Source organism: Haliotis asinina, chromosome 7 (genome assembly GCF_037392515.1).
Source record: "Haliotis asinina isolate JCU_RB_2024 chromosome 7, JCU_Hal_asi_v2, whole genome shotgun sequence".
Lineage (NCBI taxonomy): Eukaryota > Metazoa > Mollusca > Gastropoda > Lepetellida > Haliotidae > Haliotis > Haliotis asinina.
Genome location: NC_090286.1, coordinates 66,712,180 through 66,726,935, shown reverse-complemented (window position 1 = coordinate 66,726,935; position 14,756 = coordinate 66,712,180). Strand labels below are relative to the sequence as shown.

Genomic DNA, 14,756 nt, shown 5'->3' with positions numbered 1-14,756 from the left:
AAGATAACACTGGAAAGTAAATTGGAAACAGAAACATCCAACAACAGCAATTCAATCAATCAACATTTAATATGGTAAAGGATCATAAATTATTATGTGAATTACAAATGCAAACATTGTCCATTTCAACCTGTGCAACATGGAAGCAGAAACATACAGAAGTGATGTCACTCTGGTGTATGAAGTTGGGTTATGTACACGGTGTGCCCCATTTCACCTGGGCTATATATATATATTCACATTTACAACCTCTATTCATCAACAATACTGATCAACAAGTTTTCCAAACATAATTACATACAATAAATTAGGAACTTCTACAAAGAATAACAGTAAATTTTCAATTAATTATCACATTATATTAAATCCCTTACAAAATCATATGCTGTTATACTTTGAACACTTCCACAACGACATTTCTTGATCAAGAGACATTTGTAGAGTTTTGAAAGGACAAATTCAACCTCTTTGTTAAAAAGAAATATTGGTATTATCCACGTTCAACCAGATACATATTATGCTCTTTAAGTACGGTGGTGATGGAAGCGTACATACCACCTCCCTTGAGGACTTAATGTTGGAGATGAATATCCATAGAGCTAGTAACCATGGCAAATGAAGATGAACAAACATTTTCTGACAAACCAGCAGTTTCTTTGAAGTTTGTAACCTTTTGGCACTCCCCTATCAATCCCATCCTTATCAATACAAAAGAAAAAAAATATACCAATTCAAACTTTCTTAAAAATATTTCTAAAAGGTGTCATTTTGTTCAAGATGAAGAAAACACAAGTATCAAGTTGGGCAAAAACATTTACCGTAGGTGGAGCCAACTACAACACATGATTTCCTTCCAAGTTTGGCAGTGTGTTGAGTATTGTCTTTCAGACAAACTGGCCTATATACAGGGAACATGAGTAGTTAACAGCCTCTCTAAGCTGGGACTTCTACGGATATACCAAGATACTAACACACTATATACAAATGACGTTATCATAGAAATGATATGTACAATGCTTTTCAATGAGGGTCTGCCGTGACAAGTCCCATATGTATATGTATATATATATTTGACTGTATGATCTTTAACACTTGTTATTAAAAACAATTACCTAACTTGCATCCTAAAACTAAAAAAAAGCTGACGACTTTTACCAAAGATTTAAATAATCTGAACAATGGTCACATGACATCCGATCTGTCACGTCTGGAGTCACATGATACAATAACTGACAAACGAAGAGAAACACTGTTTAGCTATAAAATACCAGAATTAAGTTCAACAGTTTTGAAATACAACTCTTAACCATGTATGCATAGGACAGAATTGTTTGTTCATGAACTACAACAGGTTTTCCTAATTCCAGCATTTATCCATATGAACAGGGAGTCGTAAACATTGAAACTGACTATGGAGTCCAATCTGGGTCAGTCTAAATTAACAATTTCAAAACCATCCAACAAATTGCAAAACCAGACAATACTCTAAGACTAAAAGGAAACATGGAACATTTTCATCAGTAACCAGGACATATAGCAAATGTTTGGTGGCTGAAGAAACCTCAATGTCTACATCTTGTTATCTTGCTGTTGGGTATATGGAGTAGAAAGCAGTGTAACAATGAATGTGTAAAAGTCAACAACACCTCATTGACTGCAGGAGAAGACATTACATGGCAGGTTTGGGATCCTGAGCATCATATTTCCACCAACAATGTCCCTAATGTATCAAACTGAAGATAACATATACCTCAAAAGAGTCTTGCCACTTTTTCATTAGTATACAGATACATCTGCAAGTATCTGTCTCGCAAGTGGGAGGGATGACCAGACTCATCCTGCTGAGTGCCACCCTATCCTGGAGGTGTGAGGACCCCATTCACCTGGCTGGGTGCCACCCTATCTTGGAGGTGAGAGGACCAGTCACTCTGTTGGGTGCCACCTTATCTTGAAAGTGAGAGGACCAAACTCACCCTGCTGGTTTCTAGCGAGACTCATACAGCTCAATACGTAATGCTGCCTTTAAATACAAGATGAGCTATTATTGGTGAGAGTCCTGTTGACTTGTTCAGTGTGATGACGTCCCACTGTTACCTGTAGACTTCGGCAGAAGTTGCTCTTGCATAAAGAGCTGTGATGACATAGGTACCAAATGTCTGTTTACTGTGTGGATCTAATCACACAATTAGACAGCATTTATCACTTTCCGACTTGTGTGAGTCATATTCCCAAGTTGCAAGGATGTCAACATGGTGTATGCTATGTTGCAGTTTGTACTTTTTCTTAACACTGACAACCATTATCATCATCTTATAATTTAAATGAGTAAATGTCACTTGTTATCCCAACATCTTCAGATAAGAAATCTTGTGTTTTGGTCGTCTCTTGTCTTTCACAACCTCAGAATAAAAGCAGTCATATTTCCTCTCTGTGGCTGCAGACTGAAATGAGAAGATAACCAGACATATAATGTGCATTTAAGTCAGCAATAAAACTCTCAGCAATCAGCAGTATTCACGCTGTATCATGGCAGCAAGACTATATGACTCATAAGAACAAAAGAGTTATGAATGACATTTATCTACAAACACTGCGCAGACAACCTAATTGTACACTTTAGTTGTTTTGCCACTGTTGTGTTACCAGCACCCACTTCAATCCACACCCCAGTACAGTTTAGTTCAATAGGGAAGACTGGCATCCATACAGAACCTCTTAACAGTAAATATGCACCTTAAACTTAACACACAGGAAAGATAGGAACACCTGTTTCTCATCTATCTTTGTAAGGCGAATGTATGTACTACAGGGGGAGGTTGAGATGGGTGTATGCACCACAGAGGAGGTTGAGGTGGCTGTATGTATGACACAGGTGGTTGGGGTGGCTGTGTGTACTACAGGGGAGGTTCAGGTGAATGTACATATAGGTGAGGTTAAGGTGAATGGATGTACTACAGGGGAGTTGAGATGGGTGTATGCACCACAGAGGAGGTTGAGGTGGCTGTATGTATGACACAGGTGGTTGAGGTGGCTGTATGTACTACAGGGGAGGTTGAGGTGGATGTATGTACTACAGGGGAGGTAAAGGTGGATGTATGTACTACAAGGGAGGTTGAGGTGGATGTATGCACTACAGGGGATGTTAAGGTGGATGTATATCCTACAGGGGAGGTTGAGGTGAATGTACATATAGGTGAGGTTAAGGTGAATGGATGTACTACAGGGGAGTTGAGATGGGTGTATGTACTACAGGGGAGGTTGAGGTGGATGTGTGTACCACAGAAGTTAAGGTGGATGTGTGCACTACATGGGCGGTTGAGGTGGCTGTGTGTACTACAGGGGAGGTTAACCTTTAGCCTGCTGAATTAATTTCAGCATAAGGCGCTGATAAGAGGGTGGGTGATTTCAAACAGTCGGTGTGTCACTAAATAAGGAACAACTGAAAAAATATTCAGCTCATTAATACTAGATAGAAAATAAACATTACTATAAAAAAATATCCAGATAATTTCAAACGTACAGATATTAATTACAAGACAAACATAAATAACATAAATTTTCCTGAATTTACCTGAACTACTCGATTGACAGCCGGATGCATTTTATATTAGGAACCGTATAAATTGTCCCATTATCGCGAACCGATTTCAATATTCTTACTGCTGATATTTCATTAGCATCTGACTTTAATTTCATATATTTGTACCGGCAAATATCCGGGCGACGACATATTAAAAATTAATTCTGAAAAAAAAAGTAATCGAAAACGTTCGTCGTAAACAAATCACATTTTCGATGTCATGACAGGTCTTACTGAAATGGCACTATTACGTTTATTTAAAGGTGTCATGCCATAAAAATAGCAGAATAAAATACATGATTTATAAACATTCATGAGTGCAAATTACAAGTGTTATGGTTCAGTATTTTTTGCACAAACTCTCAAAAAGCCGGTATTAGATCGTGTTACGCGTACGAAAAACAAACATGGCGCACTTCGTCCAACTCCTACATAAAATATAGCTTTTTTTGGTCAGAAGAAAGACTACAGAACTCTTTTGTGTATGACCTGGCGAAAGACGGAGAATTTCTCATTCTATAAATGGTCCATGTATCATTTTCCGTTTAGTATGATGAGAGACAGACGAAAATTAAGATTGTGAAATCTAATTTGTTTTCTAGTAAGTGCAAAAGTCACCGGACCCAAATTTAGCACAAATAACTGTTTAAAATGATTAATCAGAGCTCATAGAAATTTCTTGGTGTATTGTTGACTATATAATTCGCACACAGCTGAACCATTTTGGCCTTGTATGCTCCCGTGACCCAGAAACAGTAGTCGATCAACACTGCAGATGCAAGTTTTTCAGTATCATTCATTAGAATTTTTGTTCATATTAGGCACATTGCTTTATTGTCCACTGTATATAAAGATAGCAAAGATATGATTGTGATGCATGTTGATCCCAGCTTATTCTCTTTTTCACATGGTCCGACACGATAAATTTTGATAAATATTGCGTTCATATTACATGATTGGAAAAATTATATGTCTCACTTCAGAACAAGTTGAAATACATTCATAATTTTATGCAATAAATTAACATTCTTGTTGAATGATTATGATAGATTTGTCAATGCTTTATGTTTCATAACTGGTTACAACTTTAAATCGTTTCCTATATTTTCATATGTTAATCGATATTAATAATATGACAATTATTTTTCTCTCCCAGGTGCACATGGGCAAAGACACTCCAGATCTGTCAATGCATTAGCAACGTGTAAATAACCAAATTTAAATCAATGTCTTTCAGTAATGTGGAAAACTGACAATTTTACACAATTCTTTAATACAACCACATGTATGCCATTAAATATATGGATAGATGTTACATATTATTTTGTGCATTTTATTTCTTTATAATATCGTGCCAAAATGTACATCAAATACAAATGGGTGGTGAGCTATTGTTTTCAACTGTACCCCTTTGTTTGCTGAATTATTTTGAATGACTGATGTCATTTATGTTGTTGCAGTAACAGCATATTTATCAGAAAATGTTATTATTTGATAAAAAAAATGAAACCATATACATATAATAAGTTATATTGCCTATGGTGAAAGTAAACAGGCTTCATATTCTGTAAATATAAATCATTCTACCTTATTGTCTTTTCCTGGATTTAGTAGCAATGTCACAATATGAAATGAGTCTATTGAACTTTCAAGGATTGTTTCTGTTTGCTGAAGTGTCTGATGGTGATATACTCCAATTATTTAGGGTTCAATGGCCTAAACCATCATAAAACAAGAAACATGAAGAACAGTCTTCTTTGAATAACAAAATGCCAAGGACTGAGCAGTCTTCCGTTTAAGATCTGGAAGCATTTGATATATATGTCTTTGCCATATATACATGGCAATGAAAAAAATCCAAATTGAAATCTTAATGAAATAGCTCCAAACTGGACAAAAAAACCCACACTCACTGCAGAGCTCAGTATTAGGAAAAGGAAATCTACTTGTCCCTGGTGCCACCACATGATTACCTTGATGGCACAGACTAACACAGGTTGCACCTCCTGTTCAACAGTTAATTATCTGTCACTTGTATTTTTGATATTCCATATTGAAAACATCACTACAACAAAATTATTCTAGGTCTGGTATGATAATTTCATATTACTTCATGAAATTTCATCACGAGAAAAAAATGAGTGTCTTTCAATCACTGTCAGTGTAATCATTGCTCCAAGAGTTTGGATCATCAGTCTGTTCCCCAGATGAAATCTGTTTTAACAGTAAAATATGAACATAGACAGTGTGCCAGTAGGTAAAAAAAATTGCCATAAACATGAGGTACATCTTGCAGTTCAGGTTGCACTAGTGCAATATCTAAAAGCTGTATGGAGCCACGGACTGAGCCACATGACATGATTTTATTTATACAAATATGCACACACATCAAACAATTTGATCTGAATTACACAAGGTAGAATTAACTCCGAAAGCTCTGCTGTTTGGAGTAACAAAATAGTTTCAATTTTGCTCCAGATTCGTGAAAAAAAGATGTAATGTTTAGCTGCTTTAATGTCTAAAATAAATACTGATTCACAAAGACGATTACAGTTGTTTTCTAAGCAGTCATTAATTTTTATGAAATACAGTTACTGTACGTTACATTCTCACACTAGCTCTGGTTTCGTTCGTTTCTGCAAAAAATGATTGTTTTCATGACATCTTCAATCATCAAAATTGTTCTTCTTGTGACGATATACACAGAATATAATGTTATTGTTCGACGCACTGACAATTTTTAAGTCTCCCCGTGTCAGAACATTCTTTGAAAAAACAATAGACCACGAAAATCATTGATTTGCTAACCTAAAGATCAACACATTGACGGTTAACTTGAGGAGAAATACTACAACACAAGCAACAAATGACAACTGCTATTGAACACAACTACAAGTAACTAATTGAGGATGACTGAAAGGTAATTTTGGTGTATAGTACGGATCTTATGGGAATTTGAATGAGTTTAGAAAATGTATCAATGGTCGTTTTCCAACTCGTTTATATTTTACTTCCACGAGTGCCATGCCTGTACGTGCTTCTGGTTTCATCAAGGGTGGGTACAATTACAAATATTGTGATATTGTTTCATGATCTGCATTATATAGGTACTGAGTCTTTTTTTTTCAATGTACATGAGTTCAGACTCTGCTTATGAACACATATTTTCAAACATCCTTCGTGTCTTGTCACTTAGAAAACCCGCAAGGTTGGCCACACCCTTTCGGGTCACCTACGGCTGTCAACATTGGGAATGTTGGAAGTTTTATCAAACAAAATCAAAATAAACTCGCTAAATATGGCAATTTCTGTGCAGCGACAATAACATTAACCTATTCACACCATGTAATTAATTCCAGATAAAATAGTTGGACATATCAAAAGGATGGCACATTTTCTTCGGCAACACGATGCATGTGGACTTGTTTGTTTACCACTTTTGCCATGATCGTTCCTGTTCGTCCAATTGATGATGTAACATTGAGATTAGTTTTGTTTGTAATTATTTAAGCCTAAAGTTACCATTTCTTAGAAATTGGGAAACGTGTGAGCTTTCTCTTCGTCAAAGAACAAAAATATTGATTAAACTATCAAAAAATATTTCATTATGAAGAAAATATTAGACTGGGTACCACTCGACGTGGTGTGCTTGAAAGTCAACAATGGCCATTATTTTCGACTGCGTGCCGAGAAATTTGGCGATCACATTTTTAATTCGCAGGCATTTCATTCTAAGGTACATATACATATTGAAGATTATATATTTATAAAGCTGAGAATTAATGCATTCCATACATGATTTATATGACACGTAAATCCAACTCGTTGAATAATTACTGCAAGTTTTATTTGGAGATGTCATTATCCTGCACTTCTGTCGAATGGGTTCGACGGCAGCATTGAGAGGATTAAGGTGGATGTGTGTACCACAGGGGACGTTGAGGTGGATGCATGTACTACGGTAGGGTTAAGGTGGATATGTGTGTACCACAGAGAAGGTTGAGATGGATCTATGCACTAAAGTGGAGGTGAATGTGAATGTGTGTACCACAGGGGAGGTTCAGGTGGATGTATGTACTACAGGGGAGGTTCAGGTGGATGTATGTACTACAGGGGAGGTTGAGGTGGATGTATGTACTACAGGGGAGGCTGAGGTGGATGTATGTACCACAGGGGAGGTTCAGGTGGATGTATGTACTACAGGGGAGGTTGAGGTGGATGTATGTACTGCAGGGGAGGTTCAGGTGGATGTATGTACTACAGGGGAGGTTGAGGTGGCTGTATGTACTACAGGGGAGGTTGAGGTGGCTGTATGTACTACAGGGGAGGCTGAGGTGGATGTATGTACCACAGGGGAGGTTCAGGTGGATGTATGTACTACAGGGGAGGTTGAGGTGGATGTATGTACCGCAGGGGAGGTTCAGGTGGATGTATGTACTACAGGGGAGGTTGAGGTGGGTGTATGTACTACAGGGGAGGTTGAGGTGGCTGTATGTACTACAGGGGAGGTTGAGGTGGCTGTATGTATGACACAGGTTGCTAAGGTGGCTGTATGGACTACTATGAATGTACATACCATCCTGGACTTAACATACTTTGGCAGCTCCTCCCCATCAGCCCACAGGTCTTGGCGCTTATATGTCATGAAAGATCCATCCTCAAACTCAATCTGAAAACACAAAGCATTAGACTGGAAGAACAAGAACCTCTTCTGAAGAGGTTATGAACATGTTAAGTCAAAGGCCATGTCAAAATGCAGCTTCTGGACTGGACTTAAATTTCATGTACATCACAATCCAGCTTTCAGTTGGTTTGGCTTGCACAAACAGTATTCAAGATATATCCCAGCCTGACAGATGAAAGCCAAAAGTGGTGCAGTTCACAGATGTTCATCACTTTGGTGAAACCCACAACCATGAGCATGGTCTGTGTGAACCAGATTTCAAACCAGTAATTACAGGATTCCGGCATGCTAAAGCACTGCAACACTCATTCCCTGATATAAGCTGAGGAGCCAAGATACAGTAGGTCAGGCCTGTTGGAGATTCTACAACTGGTCTAGCAGTCCAGTGGTGGCACCAAAACAAAATGTCTTCTATTAAATGATATCAATCTCTGCACTGATGAAAATCTAGTAAGTAATTATTACAGCATGTGGTGGAAATACTCACAGTGTACATGTCTTGACAGTTGACCTGCCTGAAGACAGCCCCATACAGCTCCCCATCAGTCCACCGCACCTGAACCTGCTGCCCCTCCAGTGGGGGACCGTCCTGCCTGCAGTCACGGCTCTGTGTTGCAAACCAATAGAAAGGCTCAGAGTACATGGACACACCAGACACACCTCCTGAGCCACTTTTTACAAAGTTGGCAAGCCAATATTATTTAAAGTAGCCCCAAAATTTGACATCAGCTACAATATTACCGTCAGTACATGTGACCATACTATCAGGAAAGGGAGGCTGCCTATGGGTGAGTGTACTGTACATACCCTTCAATTAGAAGGGAACCTCAAGGGATTTCAAGTGTTCCCTATCTTCGCATAGGGGGAGAGATAAGCATAATAAGCATGAGTCAGGATGGCCACTACCACATTTAATGGGAAATAACATTGACAAATAATACTAAAATGCTCAGATACTTTGCCTTATTACCTCAATGTCCTCAGGAAAAAGGTTGTCACTGAAAGATCCATCCTCAAAGTCTACTTCATAGTATGTCTGTCTCTTTATGTCTGTCACCTCAGACCAATAGTACCGACCATTCTTGTGCTTTGCTAACACCCGATCACCCTCATTGACTTCAGTTACAGGACGCATCCGGCTCTGAAATACAGGTTACGTTCAGGAATTTCAGCCAGTTATTGGCAATAGCATAAGTGTATCCTAATCATCAGCTGCAACCCAAGCAAGATCTATGGTTAATTGTGGTTAATCTGTTACATCCTGCAACTCAGTACCATCCCAACAGTCATACATGTAACTTTTCTGAGTGGTATTTTAGAAGCTAGAATGAACAACACAGAACAAACTGTATGGATAACAACTTCTTTTCTCCATCAGTGTGATGATTGCATTTATATTTCTACTTACAGAGATGATAGATGTACAGTCAATGTATCTGACCATTAATTACGTAAATTAACATGAAGACAAAGTCATAAATATCCTCCACAAAGGCAAAATACTTCACAAATATGTCTACTAATTGTGATTACAGCATGTCAATGTTTTAGTGTGCATATGGCAGAGTGGAATGAGAATATTATAGGGTTTTACACTTCTGCTCCAAAAATGAACACTGCCACCAAATTCAGCCGAGGTCAAACTTGCCATGGAAACGCAAAACATATTTTATTCTGACATCCAAACCTACCAAAAGGCAGCGTTACACCAATCAATGTGCCAAGTTGGGTGAAGAAAATGTGAACAGTTTAACGTTCTGCTCTGGAAAAGAGCACTTGTTATGGAAACCACAAAAAAATAAAATGCACACACTGGTGCAACACCCAAAGGGCACATCAGAAAACCATGGTGGACATGGCAAGCATGTGTACCAAGTTTGTCATCAGAAGATGACATACCCACCGGCCCCCACATATTTGAAAAGACAAATCATCTGAACCTTACTTGATGTTTTCTTAGATTAAGTTTGAATCGTTTTCCATGGAAATCATGAAAAAATACAAGAGTCAACAGAAGATGACATATCCCCCCGGCCCCTTCATATTTGAAAGGACAAATCATCTCACAGTTACTTGATGTTTTCTTAGATTAAGTTTGAATCGTTTCCATGGAAGTCATGAAAAACATAAATGCCATATATATGTAAGCAGCAAAACGCAGCACTTCAAGATATGTCTCATATATCTGCCAAGATCTCTTGAAAGATGTCAAATGGTTTTCCAGTTGTGCTGTGAAAATGAACCCTATCCCTTCATTTTGAGAAAGTCAGAATTGTTTCAATGGAAACCAGGAAAAATGAAAACGCCAGAACATTGTAAATAGCAAAAAGCACCACTTTGTGGTTTGCCTCAAAGATCTGCTAAGTTTTAGATATTAGTAAGATATTAAATAGTTTTTAAGTTATACTCCGGAAACGAAGCCTATCCCTCCATTTTGAGACTAAGTCAGAATTGTCTCCATGGAAACAAGGAAAATTAAAAATGCTAAAACATTGTAAATAGCAAAAGGCACCACTTTGTGGTCTGCTTCAAATATCTACCAAGTTTGCTGTAAGATATTGAATAGTTTTCGAGTTGTGCCCCGGAAACAAAGTCCATCCCTCCATTTTGAGAGTTAGTCAGAATCGTTTCCATGGAAACTGGGAAAATGATAAATCACAAAAACCTGTAAAGAGCAAAAGGTACCACTTTGGGATCTGCCATGTATATCTTCCAACTTCTGCTGACACATATTACAAAGTTATTTAGTTTTTTGAGCTGTGTTCCGGAAACGAAATACACCTCTTACTTTTGAGACTATGTCCAAAACGTTTCCATGGAAACCGAGAAAATAAGAAATAACAAAAACCAGCAAAGAGCAAAAGGCACCACTGCTGGTTCTGATTGATACATCTAGCAAGTTTTGCAGAAAAGTATTGAACGGCTTTTGAGTTCTTCTCCGGAAACGAAACACACCTCTCATGTCAAAAATCGATTTTCTACTATGACGTCAAACGTCGACAGAGAGGTCATGCACGTATAAAGATAAGGGGGCATAACTTCGCTATGGTTTACATTAGGTCAATGTAACTACGATCACATGGAGCGAATTTGCTGTGGATACTGACAGTACATTTTCGTTATGTTTTGTTCACAGTGAACCAAACTATTCCAATCCAAATTTACCCAATGTGAGAGGATACCTTTTGGTAGTTTCACAATTTGTAAGAAAAGATGCAAGTGTACTGCATCAAAAAGCAGGTAATAGCGATTTGGATGTCTGTATCCGATACATATTTTAGTTCTTAGATTCCCATATTTTCCTGTTTGTGTAGATGTATTTTTATTAATTTTCCATCATTATTTACGGAGTAACAGCCACATTTTCAAATGTAATGAAATAACTGAAAATAATGCGACATTTTAGTTGACGTCACGGCATGTTTTGTGCATTTTGTGACGTCGGAAAAAGACTCTGGTTGCTGATTAGTATATATCTAACCTAATTTCCACTCAATGTGTAAAAGATCTCGGCTTCTGAGTCAGAATTCAACACTTTTTACATATCTTATTGTGAGCAACACGCGCACCTGCCTAGCATCAATTTAGCATAAATAAAAATTTCACAACACCTGAATATTCATTGAGTATTCATTTAGGAAATAGACTATTCTTCTCATGATTATGAAATCAATTCCCTTCATAAGTATGCAATGAAAGGTACAAAGAGATCGCTTTTTCAGTAAAGAAGTATTAGAAAATGGACGTAAGGCTTGTCCAAATTAAGACATGACCTGATTTATATATTTTTAACAATTTTCGTATAAATATTGTTTGAGTTAGACATTCTGCCATCAGATATATTTTAATCGAATATGAATTGAGTTTATTATCGAAAAAAAAATGATAATGATTCATGAAACGTTTCGACAAACTCACACCTGGTCAATTAAAATTCATAATTGTTTTGTCTATAAAAACAACACAAACCAATACAATGACAATACAAGACAGTTCCTTTAAATAGTAGTATGTGTGCCCCTACATTTCATAAAATGTACAAATCATTTTCATTAATATTATCCCTTTTACTTTTAGTTGGAACTAAATTGCTGTTTATTAACCTGTTCATATGAAACTGCAATATTTGTCCCAACGTATTGAATATTGCACATCAAGGGAGCTGAAGCACATGCTGCAGTAATGGCTATGTGTGATCTTCCAACACTCGTGTAGAGACTTAAAATGTGGTATAGTACACTTACTGAGTCAATTTCCCATGTAAATATGTAGATACTGAAATCAATTTCATGAAAAAATATCTGAACGATGCGCAAAATATACATCACAATACTAAAAGTGCAATGGGAATGATATGGGCATTGTGTTTACTCTTCTTCAACCGACCTTCACCTCAAAGAAATTGCCTAATATGTGCAACAATGTTGACGTGTGACATCACTACCGATGACCGATTTCTTTCAAAATGGCGGCTTCGCTGAGAAGGGTACACAGGATTTTGCGAGGACTTTTTGCTTGATTCATTTTGCTTTTGTATATAAATGTGAGATGTAAGTAATCAGAATTATTCTGACTATCTGTGTATTGTTATATGTTGTTATCGTTTACATGACGGAAGAAGCCAGAAATGCCGATAAGTACCATTGTCGTTCTGCGTGATTTTGCTTAAGTCATGGCGTCATGCTGCACTAAACGTTTGACAGTTTCTTGTGAATTACCAAATGCTTTCATTGTATCTATTTTCAATTTGCTTTTTCTTGCTACGATACTCTTCCCCGGAATATACTAAGCGTATTGAGCGATTGTAAGCAATGATTAGACGGCTGGACGTTGTAAAATTTCCGAAAATGCTATGCAGTGTAAAATTGGAATTTTTCTTTGTTTACATTTCAGTCAAGCGCTGTCTTTCGAGCACAGCGTTAGTTTTCATACAAAGTATATTTCGTTTCGTTTTGTCTAGACAGTTGGTATTGGTGACAAAGACCATTTGTAATTTGATTCTAAGATGCTTGGGGAATTCAATGATGCATTTGTTGCAGCTAACTATGAAGTATACATGATGTATTAATAGGCGTCTCAATACCGGCCTTCTCGAAACGTGATTTTGTAAACACTATCCAATATGGCGGAAAGCGCACATCGGCGTTCATGTAAGTGTATTTTCAAAAACATCCCAACCGATTCTGGGTACATCGGTGACGTTTCAGAATAATCATTCCTGGTTACATGAAAACTTGATATCAGTGATCATTAAGATGCTATTTTTGAAATTCATTACTCCCAGTAATTATCCGATTTTCACATTTCAAAACATATTGCAAATAACGCTGTGAATCTCGATTTTGTACAGTTTGAAAAATGGCGACATTTACAGTGAAGCCTATTTTGAAAGGCAATTTTAAGCACTTTAGCTTGGTCTGAGATAATAGTGGACGGTATAAAGAAACTGGGAATTTTCCGCAGAATTCAAAACTGTGAAATATTTATATATGCGTGGTATATTTAGAATTTTATTGGACTTCCAAGTGAGGTATGTAGAGGAAGGACATATATGTCCCTGTGGCAGGGGTTAATGAAAGACCTCTGGCTTCTGCAAATGATAATGCCCTGAAAAATAGCGTTACCCTTATAATATCATCATGGGGAGACAATCGTCGGGTGCTGGGGACCTAGTCTGATAAGTTTTGCAGAAAAAGTAATACATCACAAAAACCTTTAAAAACCAAAAGGCACCACTTTGGGGTCTGCCAAGTTTTACAAACAGATATTAAGAAGTTTTTGAGTTCTGCTCTGGAAACGAAACACACCTCTCACTTTTGAGAGTAAGTCAAAAACGTTTCCATGGGAACTCAGAAAATAATAAATCACAAAAAATTGTAAGAAGCAAAAGGCACCACTTTAGGTTCTGATTGATTATCTACCAAGTTTTGCAGAAAAATATTGAATGGTTTTTGAGTTCTGCTTCGGAAACGAAGCCCATCCCTCCATTTTGAGACTAAGTCTGAATTGTTTCCATGGAAACCGAGAAACTAAGAAATCACAAAAATCTGTGACACAAAAGGCACCACTTCAGTTTCTGAGCGATATATCTACCAGGTTTTGCAGAAAAATACTGAACAGCTATTGAGTTCTGCTCCGGAAACGAAACACACCTCATACTTTTGAGACTATGTCCAAAACATTTCCATGGACACCAAGAAAATAATAAATAACAAAAACATGTAAATACCAAAAGGCACCACTATAGGTTCAGACTGATATATGTACCAAGTTTTGCAGAAAAATATGGAATGGTTTTTGATTTCTGCTCCGGAAACGAAGCCCATCCCTCCATTTTGAGACTATGTCCAAAATATTTCCATGGAGACACGAGAAAATAATAAATCACAAAAACCTGTATCTAGTAAAAGGCACCACTTCAGCTTCTGACCAATATATCTACCAAGTTTTGCAGAAAAATACTGAACGTCTTTTGAGTTCTGCTCCGGAAAC

The 14,756-nt window shown here is 37.3% G+C and overlaps 1 protein-coding gene across 1 annotated transcript in view; it reads right to left on the bottom strand.

Annotated features, from left to right (window-relative positions):
* Positions 1 to 50: 50 nt before the first annotated feature.
* The window catches only part of LOC137290447 (lysine-specific demethylase 4A-like), a 58,239-nt gene continuing 43,533 nt past the window's right edge, over positions 51 to 14,756 (bottom strand). The window contains exons 15-18 of the mRNA XM_067821385.1: positions 9,235 to 9,405; positions 8,752 to 8,871; positions 8,157 to 8,249; positions 51 to 2,441 (exon numbers count right to left, since the gene is read on the bottom strand). Of these exons, the coding sequence (XP_067677486.1) occupies positions 2,340 to 2,441; positions 8,157 to 8,249; positions 8,752 to 8,871; positions 9,235 to 9,405 (486 nt within the window). The 3' untranslated portion in view covers positions 51 to 2,339. The remainder of the gene's footprint in view (positions 2,442 to 8,156; positions 8,250 to 8,751; positions 8,872 to 9,234; positions 9,406 to 14,756) is intronic.